Source organism: Hyla sarda, unplaced genomic scaffold (genome assembly GCF_029499605.1).
Source record: "Hyla sarda isolate aHylSar1 unplaced genomic scaffold, aHylSar1.hap1 scaffold_2570, whole genome shotgun sequence".
Classification (NCBI taxonomy): Eukaryota; Metazoa; Chordata; class Amphibia; order Anura; family Hylidae; genus Hyla; species Hyla sarda.
Genome location: NW_026609258.1, coordinates 20,516 through 36,977, shown reverse-complemented (window position 1 = coordinate 36,977; position 16,462 = coordinate 20,516). Strand labels below are relative to the sequence as shown.

The 16,462-nt window shown below is 48.1% G+C and overlaps 1 protein-coding gene across 2 annotated transcripts; it reads right to left on the bottom strand.

Annotated features, from left to right (window-relative positions):
* Nucleotides 1–3,114: 3,114 nt before the first annotated feature.
* Nucleotides 3,115–16,111, bottom strand: LOC130323979 (tensin-1-like). Of its 2 annotated transcripts, none has more exons than XR_008869140.1 (4): nt 15,818–16,104; nt 15,666–15,741; nt 11,722–11,851; nt 3,115–3,236 (listed from the first exon to the last, which is right to left on the bottom strand). XR_008869140.1 is itself a non-coding variant. In XM_056553196.1 (4 exons), exons 1-4 carry the CDS (start codon nt 15,863–15,865, stop codon nt 3,133–3,135), a joined length of 351 nt encoding a protein of 116 aa, XP_056409171.1. In that variant the 5' UTR covers nt 15,866–16,111; the 3' UTR covers nt 3,115–3,132. The 2 variants fall into 2 exon arrangements, 1 of the variants encoding a protein (XP_056409171.1); XM_056553196.1 differs by having other exon boundaries at nt 15,825–16,111.
* Between the last annotated feature and the right edge of the window lie 351 nt (nt 16,112–16,462).

Below are 16,462 nucleotides of genomic sequence, written 5' to 3'. Positions count from 1 at the left end.
TACCAAGGGTCCCCATTACAGCACCCCCCACAGGGTCCTCCTCCAATATAAGAGATGTGATAAGGACCTACGGGTCCCCATTACAGCACCACACAGGGTCCTCCTCCAATATAAGATGAGAGATGCGATAAGGACCTACGGGTCCCCATTACAGCACCACACAGGGTCCTCCTCCAATATAAGATGTGATATGGACCTACGGGTCCCCATTACAGCACCCCCCACAGGGTCCTCCTCCAATATAAGATGAAAGATGTGATAAGGACCTAAGGGTCCCCATTACAGCACCACACAGGGTCCTCCTCCAATATAAGATGAGAGATGTGATAAGGACCTATAGGTCCCCATTACAGCACCCCCCACAGGGTCCTCCTCCAATATAAGATGAGAGATGTGATAAGGACCTATGGGTCCCCATTACAGCACCCCCCACAGGGTCCTCCTCCAATATAAGATGAGAGATGTGATAAGGACCTACGGGTCCCCATTACAGCACCACACAGGGTCCTCCTCCAATATAAGATGTGAGATGTGATAAGGACCTAAGGGTCCCCATTACAGCACCCCCCACAGGGTCCTCCTCCAATATAAGATGAGAGATGTGATAAGGACCTACGGGTCCCCATTACAGTACCACACAGGGTCCTCCTGCAATATAAGATGAAAGATGCGATAAGGACCTACGGGTCCCCATTACAGCACCCCCCACAGGGTCCCCCTCCAATATAAGATGAGAGATGTGATAAGGACCTACAGGTCCCCATTACAGCACCCCCCACAGGGTCCTCCTCCAATATAAGATGTGAGATGTGATAAGGACCTACAGGTCCCCATTACAGCACCCCCCCCACAGGGTCCTCCTCCAATATAAGATGAAAGATGTGATAAGGACCTAAGGGTCCCCATTACAGCACCCCCCACAGGGTCCTCCTCCAATATAACATGAGAGATGTGATAAGGACCTACGGGTCCCCATTACAGCACCCCCCACAGGGTCCTCGTCCAATATAAGATGAGAGATGTGATAAGGACCTACGGGTCCCCATTACAGCACCCCCCACAGGGTCCTCCTCCAATATAAGATGAAAGATGTGATAAGGACCTACAGGTCCCCATTACAGCACCCCCCCCCCCCACAGGGTCCTCCTCCAATATAAGATGAGAGATGTGATAAGGACCTACAGGTCCCCTTTACAGCACCACACAGGGTCCCCCTCCAATATAAGATGAGAGATGCGATAAGGACCTACGGGTCCCCATTGCAGCACCCCCCACAGGGTCCCCCTCCAATATAAGATGAGAGATGTGATAAGGACCTACAGGTCCCCATTACAGCACCCCCCCCCCACAGGGTCCTCCTCCAATATAAGATGAGAGATGTGATAAGGACCTATGGGTCCCCATTACAGCACCCCCCCCACAGGGTCCTCCTCCAATATAAGATGAAAGATGTGATAAGGACCTACAGGTCCCCATTACAGCACCACACAGGGTCCTCCTCCAATATAAGATGAGAGATGCGATAAGGACCTACTGGTCCCCATTACAGCCCCCCCCCCCCACAGGGTCCTCCTCCAATATAAGATGAGAGATGTGATAAGGACCTACAGGTCCCCATTACAGCCCCCCCCCCCCCCCCACAGGGTCCTCCTCCAATATAAGATGAAAGATGTGATAAGGACCTAAGGGTCCCCATTACAGCACCCCCCACAGGGTCCCCCTCCAATATAAGATGAGAGATGTGATAAGGACCTACAGGTCCCCATTACAGCACCCCCCCCCCCCCCACAGGGTCCTCCTCCAATATAAGATGAGAGATGCAATAAGTACCTACAGGTCCCCATTACAGCACCACACAGGGTCCTCCTCCAATATAAGATGAGAGATGTGATAAGGACCTACTGGTCCCCATTACAGCACCCCCCCCCCACAGGGTCCTCCTCCAATATAAGATGAGAGATGTGATAAGGACCTACTGGTCCCCATTACAGCACCCCCCCCCCACAGGGTCCCCCTCCAATATAAGATGAGAGATGTGATAAGGACCTACTGGTCCTCATTACAGCACCACACAGGGTCCTCCTCCAATATAAGATGTGAGATGTGATAAGGACCTACAGTCCCCATTACAGCACCTCCCCCCCCCCCCCACAGGGTCCCCCTCCAATATAAGATGTGAGATGTGATAAGGACCTACGGGTCCCCATTACAGCACCCCCCACAGGGTCCTCCTCCAATATAAGATGAGAGATGCAATAAGGACCTACAGGTCCCCATTACAGCACCACACAGGGTCCTCCTCCAATATAAGATGAGAGATGTGATAAGGACCTACGGGTCCCCATTACAGCACCACACAGGGTCCTCCTCCAATATAAGATGAGAGATGTGATAAGGACCTACTGGTCCTCATTACAGCACCACACAGGGTCCTCCTCCAATATAAGATGAGAGATGTGATAAGGACCTACAGGTCCCCATTACAGCACCCCCCACAGGGTCCTCGTCCAATATAAGATGTGAGATGTGATAAGGACCTACAGTCCCCATTACAGCACCCCCCACAGGGTCCTCCTCCAATATAAGATGAAAGATGTGATAAGGACCTACTGTCCCCATTACAGCACCCCCCACAGGGTCCTCCTCCAATATAAGATGTGAGATGTGATAAGGACCTACAGTCCCCATTACAGTACCACACAGGGTCCTCCTCCAATATAAGATGAAAGATGTGATAAGAACCTACGGGTCCCCATTACAGCACCACACCGGGTCCTCCTCCAATATAAGATGAGAGATGTGATAAGGACCTACGGGTCCCCATTACAGCACCCCCCCCCCCCCACAGGGTCCTCCTCCAATATAAGATGTGAGATGTGATAAGGACCTACGGGTCCCCATTACAGCACCCCCCCCCCCCACAGGGTCCTCCTCCAATATAAGATGAGAGATGTGATAAGGACCTACAGGTCCCCATTACAGTACCCCCCCCCCCCCCACAATACAACCCAAGGAGAGGAGCGGCTGCTATTACTGAAGCCCTCAAAATCTGGGCACTGCCTGTTCTGCACTCATCAGGAGTCATAAGAGAAGTACTACAACACCCAGCAGACACAAATCCTTGTCTTCCCTTCATGACACAGACGCAGGAAGGTTCCTTCTCTCCTCACCTTGGATCTTCTCGGGGCCGTAGGAGAAGACGAATTGCACTTTCCCATATTCCGGGAACCTTTCATCTGAAAGAACAGAGAAGATATTGTGACCATTTATCCTGATTTATATAGAGTGACATGTATACAGTATATATAGAGTGACATGTATACAGTATATATAGAGTGACGTGTATACAGTATATATAGAGTGACGTGTATGCGGTATATATAGAGTGAAGTGTATAAGGTATATATAGAGTGACGTGTATACAGTGTATATATAGAGTGACGTGTATACGGTGTATATATAGAGTGACGTGTATACAGTGTATATATAGAGTGACGTGTATGCGGTATATATAGAGTGACGTGTATACGGTGTATATATAGAGTGACGTGTATACAGTGTATATATAGAGTGACGTGTATGCGGTATATATAGAGTGACGTGTATGCGGTATATATAGAGTGACGTGTATGCGGTATATATAGAGTGACGTGTATACGGTGTGTGTGTGTATATAGAGTGACGTGTATACGGTGTGTGTGTGTATATAGAGTGACGTGTATACGGTGTGTGTGTGTGTATATAGAGTGACGTGTATACGGTGTGTGTGTGTATATAGAGTGACGTGTATACGGTGTGTGTGTGTATATAGAGTGACGTGTATACGGTGTGTGTGTGTGTATATAGAGTGACGTGTATACGGTGTGTGTGTGTATATAGAGTGACGTGTATACGGTGTGTGTGTGTATATAGAGTGACGTGTATACGGTGTGTGTGTGTATATAGAGTGACGTGTATACGGTGTGTGTGTGTATATAGAGTGACGTGTATACGGTGTGTGTGTGTATATAGAGTGACGTGTATACGGTGTGTGTGTGTATATAGAGTGACGTGTATACGGTGTGTGTGTGTATATAGAGTGACGTGTATACGGTGTGTGTGTGTATATAGAGTGACGTGTATACGGTGTGTGTGTGTATATAGAGTGACGTGTATACAGTATATATAGAGTGACGTGTATACGGTGTGTGTATATAGAGTGACGTGTATACGGTGTGTGTGTATATAGAGTGACGTGTATACGGTGTGTGTGTGTATATAGAGTGACGTGTATACGGTGTGTGTGTGTATATAGAGTGACGTGTATACGGTGTGTGTGTGTATATAGAGTGACGTGTATACGGTGTGTGTGTGTATATAGAGTGACGTGTATACGGTGTGTGTGTGTATATAGAGTGACGTGTATACAGTATATATAGAGTGACGTGTATACGGTGTGTGTATATAGAGTGACGTGTATACGGTGTGTGTGTGTATATAGAGTGACGTGTATACGGTGTGTGTGTGTATATAGAGTGACGTGTATACGGTGTGTGTGTGTATATAGAGTGACGTGTATACGGTGTGTGTGTGTATATAGAGTGACGTGTATACGGTGTGTGTGTGTATATAGAGTGACGTGTATACGGTGTGTGTGTGATATAGAGTGACGTGTATACGGTGTGTGTGTGTATATAGAGTGACGTGTATACAGTGTGTGTGTGTATATAGAGTGACGTGTATACGGTGTGTGTGTGTATATAGAGTGACGTGTATACGGTGTGTGTGTGTATATAGAGTGACGTGTATACGGTGTGTGTGTGTATATAGAGTGACGTGTATACGGTGTGTGTGTGTATATAGAGTGACGTGTATACGGTGTGTGTGTGTATATAGAGTGACGTGTATACGGTGTGTGTGTGTATATAGAGTGACGTGTATACGGTGTGTGTGTGTATATAGAGTGACGTGTATACGGTGTGTGTGTGTATATAGAGTGACGTGTATACGGTGTGTGTGTGTATATAGAGTGACGTGTATACGGTGTGTGTGTGTATATAGAGTGACGTGTATACGGTGTGTGTGTGTATATAGAGTGACGTGTATACGGTGTGTGTGTGTATATAGAGTGACGTGTATACGGTGTGTGTGTGTATATAGAGTGACGTGTATACGGTGTGTGTGTGTATATAGAGTGACGTGTATACGGTGTGTGTGTATATAGAGTGACGTGTATACGGTGTGTGTGTATATAGAGTGACGTGTATACGGTGTGTGTGTGTATATAGAGTGACGTGTATACGGTGTGTGTGTGTATATAGAGTGACGTGTATACGGTGTGTGTGTGTATATAGAGTGACGTGTATACGGTGTGTGTGTGTGTATATAGAGTGACGTGTATACGGTGTGTGTGTGTATATAGAGTGACGTGTATACGGTGTGTGTGTGTATATAGAGTGACGTGTATACGGTGTGTGTGTGTATATAGAGTGACGTGTATACGGTGTGTGTGTGTATATAGAGTGACGTGTATACGGTGTGTGTGTGTATATAGAGTGACGTGTATACGGTGTGTGTGTGTATATAGAGTGACGTGTATACGGTGTGTGTGTGTATATAGAGTGACGTGTATACGGTGTGTGTGTGTATATAGAGTGACGTGTATACGGTGTGTGTGTATATAGAGTGACGTGTATACGGTGTGTGTATATAGAGTGACGTGTATACGGTGTGTGTATATAGAGTGACGTGTATACAGTATATATAGAGTGACGTGTATACGGTATATATATATATATAGTGACATGTATACAGTATATATAGAGTGACGTGTATACGGTGTGTGTATATAGAGTGACGTGTATACGGTGTGTGTGTATATAGAGTGACGTGTATACGGTGTGTGCGTATATAGAGTGACGTGTATACGGTGTGTGTGTATATAGAGTGACGTGTATACGGTGTGTGTGTATATAGAGTGACGTGTATACGGTGTGTGTATATAGAGTGACGTGTATACGGTGTGTGTATAGAGACGTGTATACGGTGTGTGTATAGAGTGACGTGTATACGGTGTGTGTATAGAGTGACGTGTATACTGTGTATATATAGAGTGACGTGTATATATAGAGTAACGAGTATACGGTATATATTTGTGTGTGTACTCTGTGTATACTGTGTATATATAGAGTGACGTGTATACGGTATATATAGAGTAACGAGTATACGGTATATATAGAGTAACGAGTATACGGTATATATTTGTGTGTGTACTCTGTGTATACTGTGTATATATAGAGTGATGTGTATACAGTATATATAGAGTGACGTGTATACGGTATATATAGAGTGACGTGTATACGGTATATATATATAGAGTGATGAGTATACAGTATATATTTGTGTGTGTACTCTGTGTATACTGTGTATATATAGAGTGACGTGTATACGGTATATATAGAGTAACGAGTATACAGTATATATTTGTGTGTGTACTGTGTATACTGTGTATATATAGAGTGATGTGTATACGGTATATATATATATATATATATAGAGTAACGAGTATACAGTATATATTTGTGTGTGTACTCTGTGTATACTGTGTATATATAGAGTGACGTGTATACGGTATATACAGAGTAACGAGTATACAGTATATATTTGTGTGTGTACTGTGTATATATAGAGTGACGTGTATACGGTGTATATATAGAGTAATGTGTATACGGTGTGTGTGTATATATATATGTGAGTAGTGTGTGTGTGTGTATATATATATATATATATAGAATGACGTGTATACAGTATATATAGAGTGATGTGTATACGGTATATACAGAGTAACGAGTATACGGTATATATTTGTGTGTGTATACTGTACATAGGGTGGCTGGCCTGTGTTCTGCCGTCCGCCATGTCTGATGATACGTGAAGTCTGACAAGATGACAGGGATACTTAGTGTCGGAGTCTCACGTGCGGTCTCATATGAGAATAACTATGGCGACCTTTGGGGCTAATATTGGTTCGGGGTCAGGAGGTCAGGAGCTGACGGTGACTTGTTAAATCGTATCTATGTCAGGGGAACAGGTGCGAGTGACTGAAGGGAGGACGATGGTCATGTCAGCTCCCAATATAACAGATCCGAAACGATAGGGACCACAGCAGAAGGCGTACCATAATACGGAACTACACTAAAATACCGCACAGTGAGAGAACCGCCAGGAGGGCAAAGGTGAAGCCTCAGAGCGGCCCCATTTCCTTGTCCAGTTGTTATTAATGGTTTCTATGTCTGTCTGTGGGAAAGTTAGGTGGCAACCAATATGGCAGTCATCACAACGCCCCTCGCATTGGTCCTGAACGGCCACTTTATTAGGTACACCGGTTTCACTGCTTCTTAAAGGGGTACTTCATTGGCCAGCGTTCAGCGTTACACGTGGGGCGGTGTAGTACATGTGGGGGGGCGGTGTAGTACATGTGGGGGGGCGGTGTAGTACATGTGGGGGGGCGGTGTAGTACATGTGGGGGGGCAGTGTATATCTGTGGCTGTGTATTACATGTGGGGCGGTGTATTACATGTGGGGCGGTGTACTACATCTGTGGCGGTGTATATCTGTGGCGGTGTAATACATGTGGGGCGGTGTATTACATGTGGGGCGGTGTATTACATGTGGGGCGGTGTATTACATGTGGGGCGGTGTATTACATGTGGGGCGGTGTATTACATGTGGGGCGGTGTACTACATGTGGGGCGGTGTATATCTGGGGCGGTGTACTATATGTGTGGCGGTGTACTATATGTGTGGCGGTGTATATCTGTGGCGGTGTACTACATGTGGGGCGGTGTACTACATGTGGGGCGGTGTATATCTGGGGCGGTGTACTACATGTGTGGCGGTGTACTACATGTGGGGCGGTGTATATCTGTGGCGGTGTACTACATGTGGGGCGGTGTATATCTGGGGCGGTGTACTACATCTGTGGCGGTGTATATCTGGGGCGGTGTACTACATGTGGGGCGGTGTACTACATGTGGGGCGATGTACTACATGTGGGGCGGTGTACTACATGTGGGGCGATGTACTACATCTGGGGCGGTGTACTACATGTGGGGCGGTGTACTACATGTGGGGCGGTGTATTACATCTGTGGCGGTGTATATCTGGGGCGGTGTACTACATGTGGGGCGGTGTACTACATGTGGGGCGGTGTATATCTGGGGCGGTGTACTACATCTGTGGCGGTGTATATCTGTGGCGGTGTACTACATGTGGGGCGGTGTATATCTGGGGCGGTGTACTACATCTGTGGCGGTGTATATCTGGGGCGGTGTACTACATCTGTGGCGGTGTATATCTGGGGCGGTGTACTACATGTGGGGCGGTGTACTACATGTGTGGCGGTGTATATCTGTGGCGGTGTACTACATCTGTGGCAGTGTATATCTGTGGCGGTGTAGTACATGTGGGGCGTGTATATCTGTGGCGGTGTACTACATGTGGGGTGGTGTATATCTGTGGCGGTGTACTACATGTGGGGTGGTGTATATCTGTGGCGGTGTATATCTGTGGCGGTGTATATCTGTGGCGGTGTACTACATGTGGGGCGGTGTACTACATGTGGGGCGGTGTACTACATGTGTGGCGGTGTACTACATGTGTGGCGGTGTATTACATGTGGGGCGGTGTATATCTGTGGCGGTGTACTACATGTGGGGCGGTGTATTACATCTGTGGCAGTGTATATCTGTGGCGGTGTACTACATGTGGGAAGGTGTATATCTGTGGCGGTGTATATCTGTGGCGGTGTACTACATGTGGGGCGGTGTATTACATCTGTGGCAGTGTATATCTGGGGCGGTGTACTACATGTGTGGCGGTGTATTACATCTGTGGCAGTGTATATCTGGGGCGGTGTACTACATGTGTGGCGGTGTATATCTGTGGCGGTGTACTACATGTGGGGCGGTGTACTACATGTGGGGCGGTGTATATCTGTGGCGGTGTACTACATGTGGGGCGGTGTACTACATGTGGGGCGGTGTACTACATGTGGGGCGGTGTACTACATGTGGGGCGGTGTACTACATGTGGGGCGGTGTATATCTGTGGCGGTGTACTACATGTGGGGCGGTGTACTACATGTGGGGCGGTGTACTACATGTGGGGCGGTGTACTACATGTGGGGCGGTGTATATCTGTGGCGGTGTATATCTGTGGCAATGTACTACATCTGTGGCAGTGTATATCTGGGGCGGTGTACTACATGTGGGGCGGTGTATTACATCTGTGGCAGTGTATATCTGGGGCGGTGTACTACATGTGTGGCGGTGTATATCTGTGGCGGTGTACTACATGTGGGGCGGTGTACTACATGTGGGGCGGTGTACTACATGTGGGGCGGTGTACTACATGTGGGGCGGTGTATATCTGTGGCGGTGTATATCTGTGGCGGTGTACTACATGTGGGGCGGTGTACTACATGTGGGGCGGTGTACTACATGTGGGGCGGTGTATATCTGTGGCGGTGTATATCTGTGGCGGTGTACTACATGTGGGGCGGTGTATATCTGTGGCGGTGTACTACATGTGTGGCGGTGTATATCTGTGGCGGTGTACTACATGTGTGGCGGTGTACTACATGTGTGGCGGTGTATATCTGTGGCGGTGTATATCTGTGGCGGTGTACTACATGTGTGGCGGTGTATATCTGTGGCGGTGTACTACATGTGTGGCGGTGTATATCTGTGGCGGTGTATATCTGTGGCGGTGTATATCTGTGGCGGTGTACTACATGTGTGGCGGTGTATATCTGTGGCGGTGTATATCTGTGGCGGTGTATATCTGTGGCGGTGTACTACATGTGTGGCGGTGTACTACATGTGTGGCGGTGTATATCTGTGGCGGTGTACTACATGTGTGGCGGTGTATATCTGTGGCGGTGTATATCTGTGGCGGTGTATATCTGTGGCGGTGTATATCTGTGGCGGTGTATATCTGTGGCGGTGTATATCTGTGGCGGTGTACTACATGTGTGGCGGTGTACTACATGTGTGGCGGTGTATATCTGTGGCGGTGTATATCTGTGGCGGTGTATATCTGTGGCGGTGTATATCTGTGGCGGTGTATATCTGTGGCGGTGTATATCTGTGGCGGTGTATATCTGTGGCGGTGTACTACATGTGTGGCGGTGTATATCTGTGGCGGTGTATATCTGTGGCGGTGTACTACATGTGTGGCGGTGTATATCTGTGGCGGTGTACTACATGTGGAGCGGTGTATATCTGTGGCGGTGTACTACATGTGGGGCGGTGTATATCTGTGGCGGTGTATATCTGTGGCGCTGTACTACATGTGTGGCGGTGTATATCTGTGGCGGTGTACTACATGTGGAGCGGTGTATATCTGTGGCGGTGTACTACATGTGGAGCGGTGTATATCTGTGGCGGTGTATATCTGTGGCGGTGTACTACATGTGTGGCGGTGTACTACATGTGTGGCGGTGTATATCTGTGGCGGTGTACTACATGTGTGGCGGTGTATATCTGTGGCGCTGTACTACATGTGGAGCGGTGTATATCTGTGGCGGTGTATATCTGTGGCGCTGTACTACATGTGTGGCGGTGTATATCTGTGGCGGTGTACTACATGTGGGGCGGTGTATATCTGTGGCGGTGTACTACATGTGTGGCGGTGTATATCTGTGGCGGTGTATATCTGTGGCGGTGTATATCTGTGGCGGTGTACTACATCTGTGGCGGTGTACTACATGTGTGGCGGTGTATATCTGTGGCGGTGTACTACATCTGTGGCGGTGTACTACATGTGTGGCGGTGTATATCTGTGGCGGTGTACTACATGTGGGGCGGTGTATATCTGTGGCGGTGTATATCTGTGGCGGTGTACTACATGTGTGGCGGTGTATATCTGTGGCGGTGTACTACATCTGTGGCGGTGTACTACATGTGTGGCGGAGTATATCTGTGGCGGTGTACTACATGTGTGGCGGTGTATATCTGTGGCGGTGTACTACATGTGTGGCGGTGTATATCTGTGGCGGTGTATATCTGTGGTGGTGTACTACATGTGTGGCGGTGTATATCTGTGGCGGTGTACTACATGTGTGGCGGTGTATTACATGTGTGGTGGTGTATATCTGTGGCGGTGTACTACATGTGTGGCGGTGTATATCTGTGGCGGTGTATATCTGTGGCGGTGTATATCTGTGGCGGTGTACTACATGTGGGGCGGTGTATATCTGTGGCGGTGTATATCTGTGGCGGTGTACTACATGTGTGGCGGTGTATATCTGTGGCGGTGTACTACATCTGTGGCGGTGTACTACATGTGTGGCGGAGTATATCTGTGGCGGTGTACTACATGTGTGGCGGTGTATATCTGTGGCGGTGTACTACATGTGGGGCGGTGTATATCTGTGGCGGTGTATATCTGTGGTGGTGTACTACATGTGTGGCGGTGTATATCTGTGGCGGTGTATATCTGTGGTGGTGTACTACATGTGTGGCGGTGTATATCTGTGGCGGTGTACTACATGTGTGGCGGTGTATTACATGTGGGGCGGTGTATATCTGTGGCGGTGTACTACATGTGTGGCGGTGTATATCTGTGGCGGTGTACTACATGTGGGGCGGTGTATATCTCAGAGATAACAAATCTGCTGGAGCAGCAGACCCTGTAGACATGATCACACACCAGATCCCTCGTGCACCGGATCCCCTGTACCTTTAAATGCTTCATCCAGATCTTCCTTCCCAAACACGACCCCCAGATCATGGACGGCGCACGTGTGGAACTGCACGCGGAATATAACGTCCCGGGTCGGGCTGCGATACTTCTTATGGTAACATTTCAGCTGAATAAGAAAAAAAAGATACATTAGAATACAAAGAAATACCAAGAATTGTAACCCTAGGTTCATCACCCAGCTCTCCCAGTGCCCTGAATGGATAACCTACCTAATATTGCAGGGATCTGTCTGGTTGCATTAGGATATTGGTTGTCGCTCGCTTTCCATTCATGCAGTCACCCCTCCCCCCCCCCCCCTGTCTGTATTGTTACCTAATTATGTACAATTACCATTCTGGAGTCTGGGAAAGTACAATCCCCAGAGGATCTGCATTGTCAGACACATTGAGGGAGATTTATCGAAACCTGTGCAAAGGAAAAGTTGCCCAGTTGCCCATAGCAACCAATCAGATCGCTTCTTTCATTTTGCAGAGGCCTTGTTAAAAATGAAAGTGGCGATCTGATTGGTTGCTATGGGCAACTGGGCAACTTTTCCTTTGCACAGGTTTCGATAAATCTCCACCATTGATTGTAAATTTACCTGGTAATAAAGTGATACGGAACTGGGGGATCAGTGTTCTGGGAGAGCTGGGTGACAAGCACCAGTGAAGTAGCAGTAATATCGGTTGTCATTCAGCTTTTCCCAGATACAGACATAACACGATGTTTACTGCAGAGTCCATGATTTTAGGGATCAATGTTTTGTGAGTATCCTGGGGACATGGGGGGCAGAGGCTTCTTCCTAATGTGCTGCAGAGTCAGGAGATGCTCTGCGGGCGGCTGCACTTAGCGGATCCATATCTGACACTGGCGGAGATTTAACACTACAGCCTGAACCTCAGAGGATGGGTGGGGGTGAAAGGTCACAGTGAGAGGGTCACCAAGGGGTTAGTGTGTCCCCCAGGGCATCGCCCGCTGACGTGCCCCATATGTATCAGATGGTTTCACACTATAAGACAATAAGAGAGGAGGCGCACAATACAGCAGGACCCTAAACCATGAGTCTCCTACACCCCATTATCTCTGAATGTGACCATTATTCTACAGCCAAGTACTGAACATCCCTCCCCTGAGGAGCTCACAATCTCATTATCCCGCACATACTAGATGGATAAGACCCCAAAATATCTTTAGGGGTTTTTAGGTTTGGCCTTGTAGTTTACAGGGATCCTGATACCATAGTTGTATATGTATTGTCCAGATAAACAGTAAATGTCATACATTGTCCAGATAAATTATACACACATTGCCCTGTCAGTGCCATACATATACTATTGCATAGACAGTGCCCAGATAATGCGTAGACAGTGCCCAGATAATGGCATAGACAGTGCCCAGATAATGGCATAGACAGTGCCCAGATAATGGCATAGACACTGCCCAGATAATGCGTAGACACTGCCCAGACAATGGCATAGACATTGCCCAGATAATGCATAGACACTGCCCAGATAATGCACAGACAGTGCCCAGATAACGGCACAGACAGTGCCCAGATAACGGCACAGACACTGCCCAGATAACGGCACAGACACTGCCCAGATAACGGCACAGACACTGCCCAGATAACGGCACAGACACTGCCCAGATAACGGCACAGACACTGCCCAGATAACGGCACAGACACTGCCCAGATAACGGCATAGACACGGCCCAGATAACGGCATAGACACTGCCCAGATAACGGCATAGATACTGCCCAGATAACGGCATAGACACTGCCCAGATAACGGCATAGACACTGCCCAGATAACGGCATAGACACTGCCCAGATAACGGTATAGACACTGTACAGATAACGGCATAGACACTGCCCAGATAATGCATAGACACTGTACAGATAATGCATAGACACTGCCCAGATAATGCATAGACACTGCCCAGATAATGCATAGACACTGCCCAGATAATGCATAGACACTGCCCAGATAATGCATAGACACTGCCCAGATAATGCATAGACACTGCCCAGATAATGCATAGACACTGCCCAGATAATGCATAGACACTGCCCAGATAATGCATAGACACTGCCCAGATAACGGCATAGACACTGCCCAGATAACGGCATAGACACTGCCCAGATAACGGCATAGACACTGCCCAGATAACGGCATAGACACTGCCCAGATAACGGCATAGACACTGCCCAGATAACGGCATAGACACTGCCCAGATAACGGCATAGACACTGCCCAGATAACGGCATAGACACTGCCCAGATAACGGCATAGACACTGCCCAGATAACGGCATAGACACTGCCCAGATAACGGCATAGACACTGCCCAGATAACGGCATAGACACTGCCCAGATAACGGCATAGACACTGCCCAGATAACGGCATAGACACGGCCCAGATAACGGCATAGACACGGCCCAGATAACGGCATAGATACTGCCCAGATAACGGCATAGACACTGCCCAGATAACGGCATAGATACTGCCCAGATAACGGCATAGACACTGCCCAGATAATGTATAGACACTGTACAGATAATGCATAGACACTGCCCAGATAATGGCATAGACAGTGCCCAGATAATGGCATAGACCGTGCCCAGATAATGGCATAGACAGTGCCCAGATAATGGCATAGACAGTGCCCAGATAATGGCATAGACAGTGCCCAGATAATGGCATAGACCGTGCCCAGATAATGGCATAGACCGTGCCCAGATAATGGCATAGACAGTGCCCAGATAATGGCATAGACAGTGCCCAGATAATGGCATAGACAGTGCCCAGATAATGGCATAGACACTGCCCAGATAATGGCATAGACACTGCCCAGATAATGGCATAGACACTGCCCAGATAACGGCATAGACACTGCCCAGATAACGGCATAGACACTGCCCAGATAACGGCATAGACACTGCCCAGATAACGGCATAGACACTGCCCAGATAACGGCATAGATACTGCCCAGATAACGGCATAGACAGTGCCCAGATAACGGCATAGACAGTGCCCAGATAACGGCATAGACAGTGCCCAGATAACGGCATAGACAGTGCCCAGATAACGGCATAGACAGTGCCCAGATAACGGCATAGACAGTGCCCAGATAACGGCATAGACACTGCCCAGATAACGGCATAGACACTGCCCAGATAACGGCATAGACACTGCCCAGATAACGGCATAGACACTGCCCAGATAACGGCATAGACACTGCCCAGATAACGGCATAGACACTGCCCAGATAACGGCATAGACACTGCCCAGATAACGGCATAGACACTGCCCAGATAACGGCATAGACACTGCCCAGATAACGGCATAGACACTGCCCAGATAACGGCATAGACAGTGCCCAGATAATGGCATAGACAGTGCCCAGATAATGGCATAGACAGTGCCCAGATAACGGCATAGACACTGCCCAGATAATGCATAGACACTGCCCAGATAACGGCACAGACACTGCCCAGATAACGGCACAGACACTGCCCAGATAACGGCATAGACACTGCCCAGATAACGGCATAGACACTGCCCAGATAACGGCATAGACACTGCCCAGATAATGCATAGACACTGCCCAGATAACGGCACAGACACTGCCCAGATAATGTATAGACACTGCCCAGATAACGGCATAGATACTGCCCAGATAATGGCATAGACACTGCCCAGATAATGGCATAGACAGTGCCCAGATAATGGCATAGACACTGCCCAGATAACGGCATAGACACTGCCCAGATAACGGCATAGACACTGCCCAGATAACGGCATAGACACTGCCCAGATATAGCCCAGATAAGCACTGTCAGGTTTCCAGACCAATAACTTCCCATTCTTGCTGGATGATTTTTGGGTGAATGTGACCTGTACATTGTCTGTACTCCACAGCTTCTCTTTTATATCTTACCAAGATGTCTCCTTTTAGTAGCAGCCCCGGCTCTATGGTGATGCAGATGCTCGTCTGACTGTCCCCCTGCACGTTGCTAAAATGAAAAAACAGAAAAAAAGGTGACTGTCTGGAGGTGGTGGAGTCCTGTACTTCCCCTTTAAGAAACTCACTAATTACGTTATCCAGCTGCCTATAGGCGCAGGGATGGAGGACACCATTTTTAAGCTGTATAAACAGATATTTTGCTTTGTGCTCAACTGCTGGGACTTGTAGTTCCACAATAGCCAGTGGCTGCATAATGCTCACTTGCTCTGTGCTGTTGCATCTGTGAATGGAAAACTACAATCCCCCCGTTAGGTAACAAGGCAGAAGGGGCGACAATTTCCATGGATACCGGACATCACAACCAGAGGTCACGAGGTGAAAGGTAAAAGCAGCAGGAAGTGGAAATGTAGGGGTCGTGGGAAAGAATGTGCGTCCGCTGTACGCAGCCCCAAATATCTGGGAAAGATGGGGAAACGACAGGATAAAAAGAAATATCCGAAAGGAGAAGAGAACAAATCCACAGGACAAGGCCAATCAATTACTGGGAAAGCTGGGTGACTGCCTTTACAGCTGCGGTAAGGAACAGGCCAAAGGGGGTCAACTGTGCTGTATACAGGAGATATAGGAGAGAGGTCACCCAGCTGTGCTGTATACAGGAGATATAGAGACCGGTCACCCAACTGTGCTGTATACAGGAGATATAGAGACCGGTCACCCAGCTGTGCTGTATACAGGAGATATAGGAGACCGGTCACCCAGCTGTACTGTAT

Coding starts and splice junctions, on each gene's coding strand:
- LOC130323979 (XM_056553196.1), bottom strand. CDS start 15,865: ATGGTGTCCTCCATCCCTGCGCCTATAGGCAGCTGGATAAC. Junction 15,742..15,824: donor CCTATAGGCAGCTGGATAAC/GTAATTAGTGAG, acceptor TTTTCATTTTAG/CAACGTGCAGGGGGACAGTC. Junction 3,237..11,721: donor TCTGGATGAAGCATTTAAAG/GTACAGGGGATC, acceptor CTGTTCTTTCAG/ATGAAAGGTTCCCGGAATAT.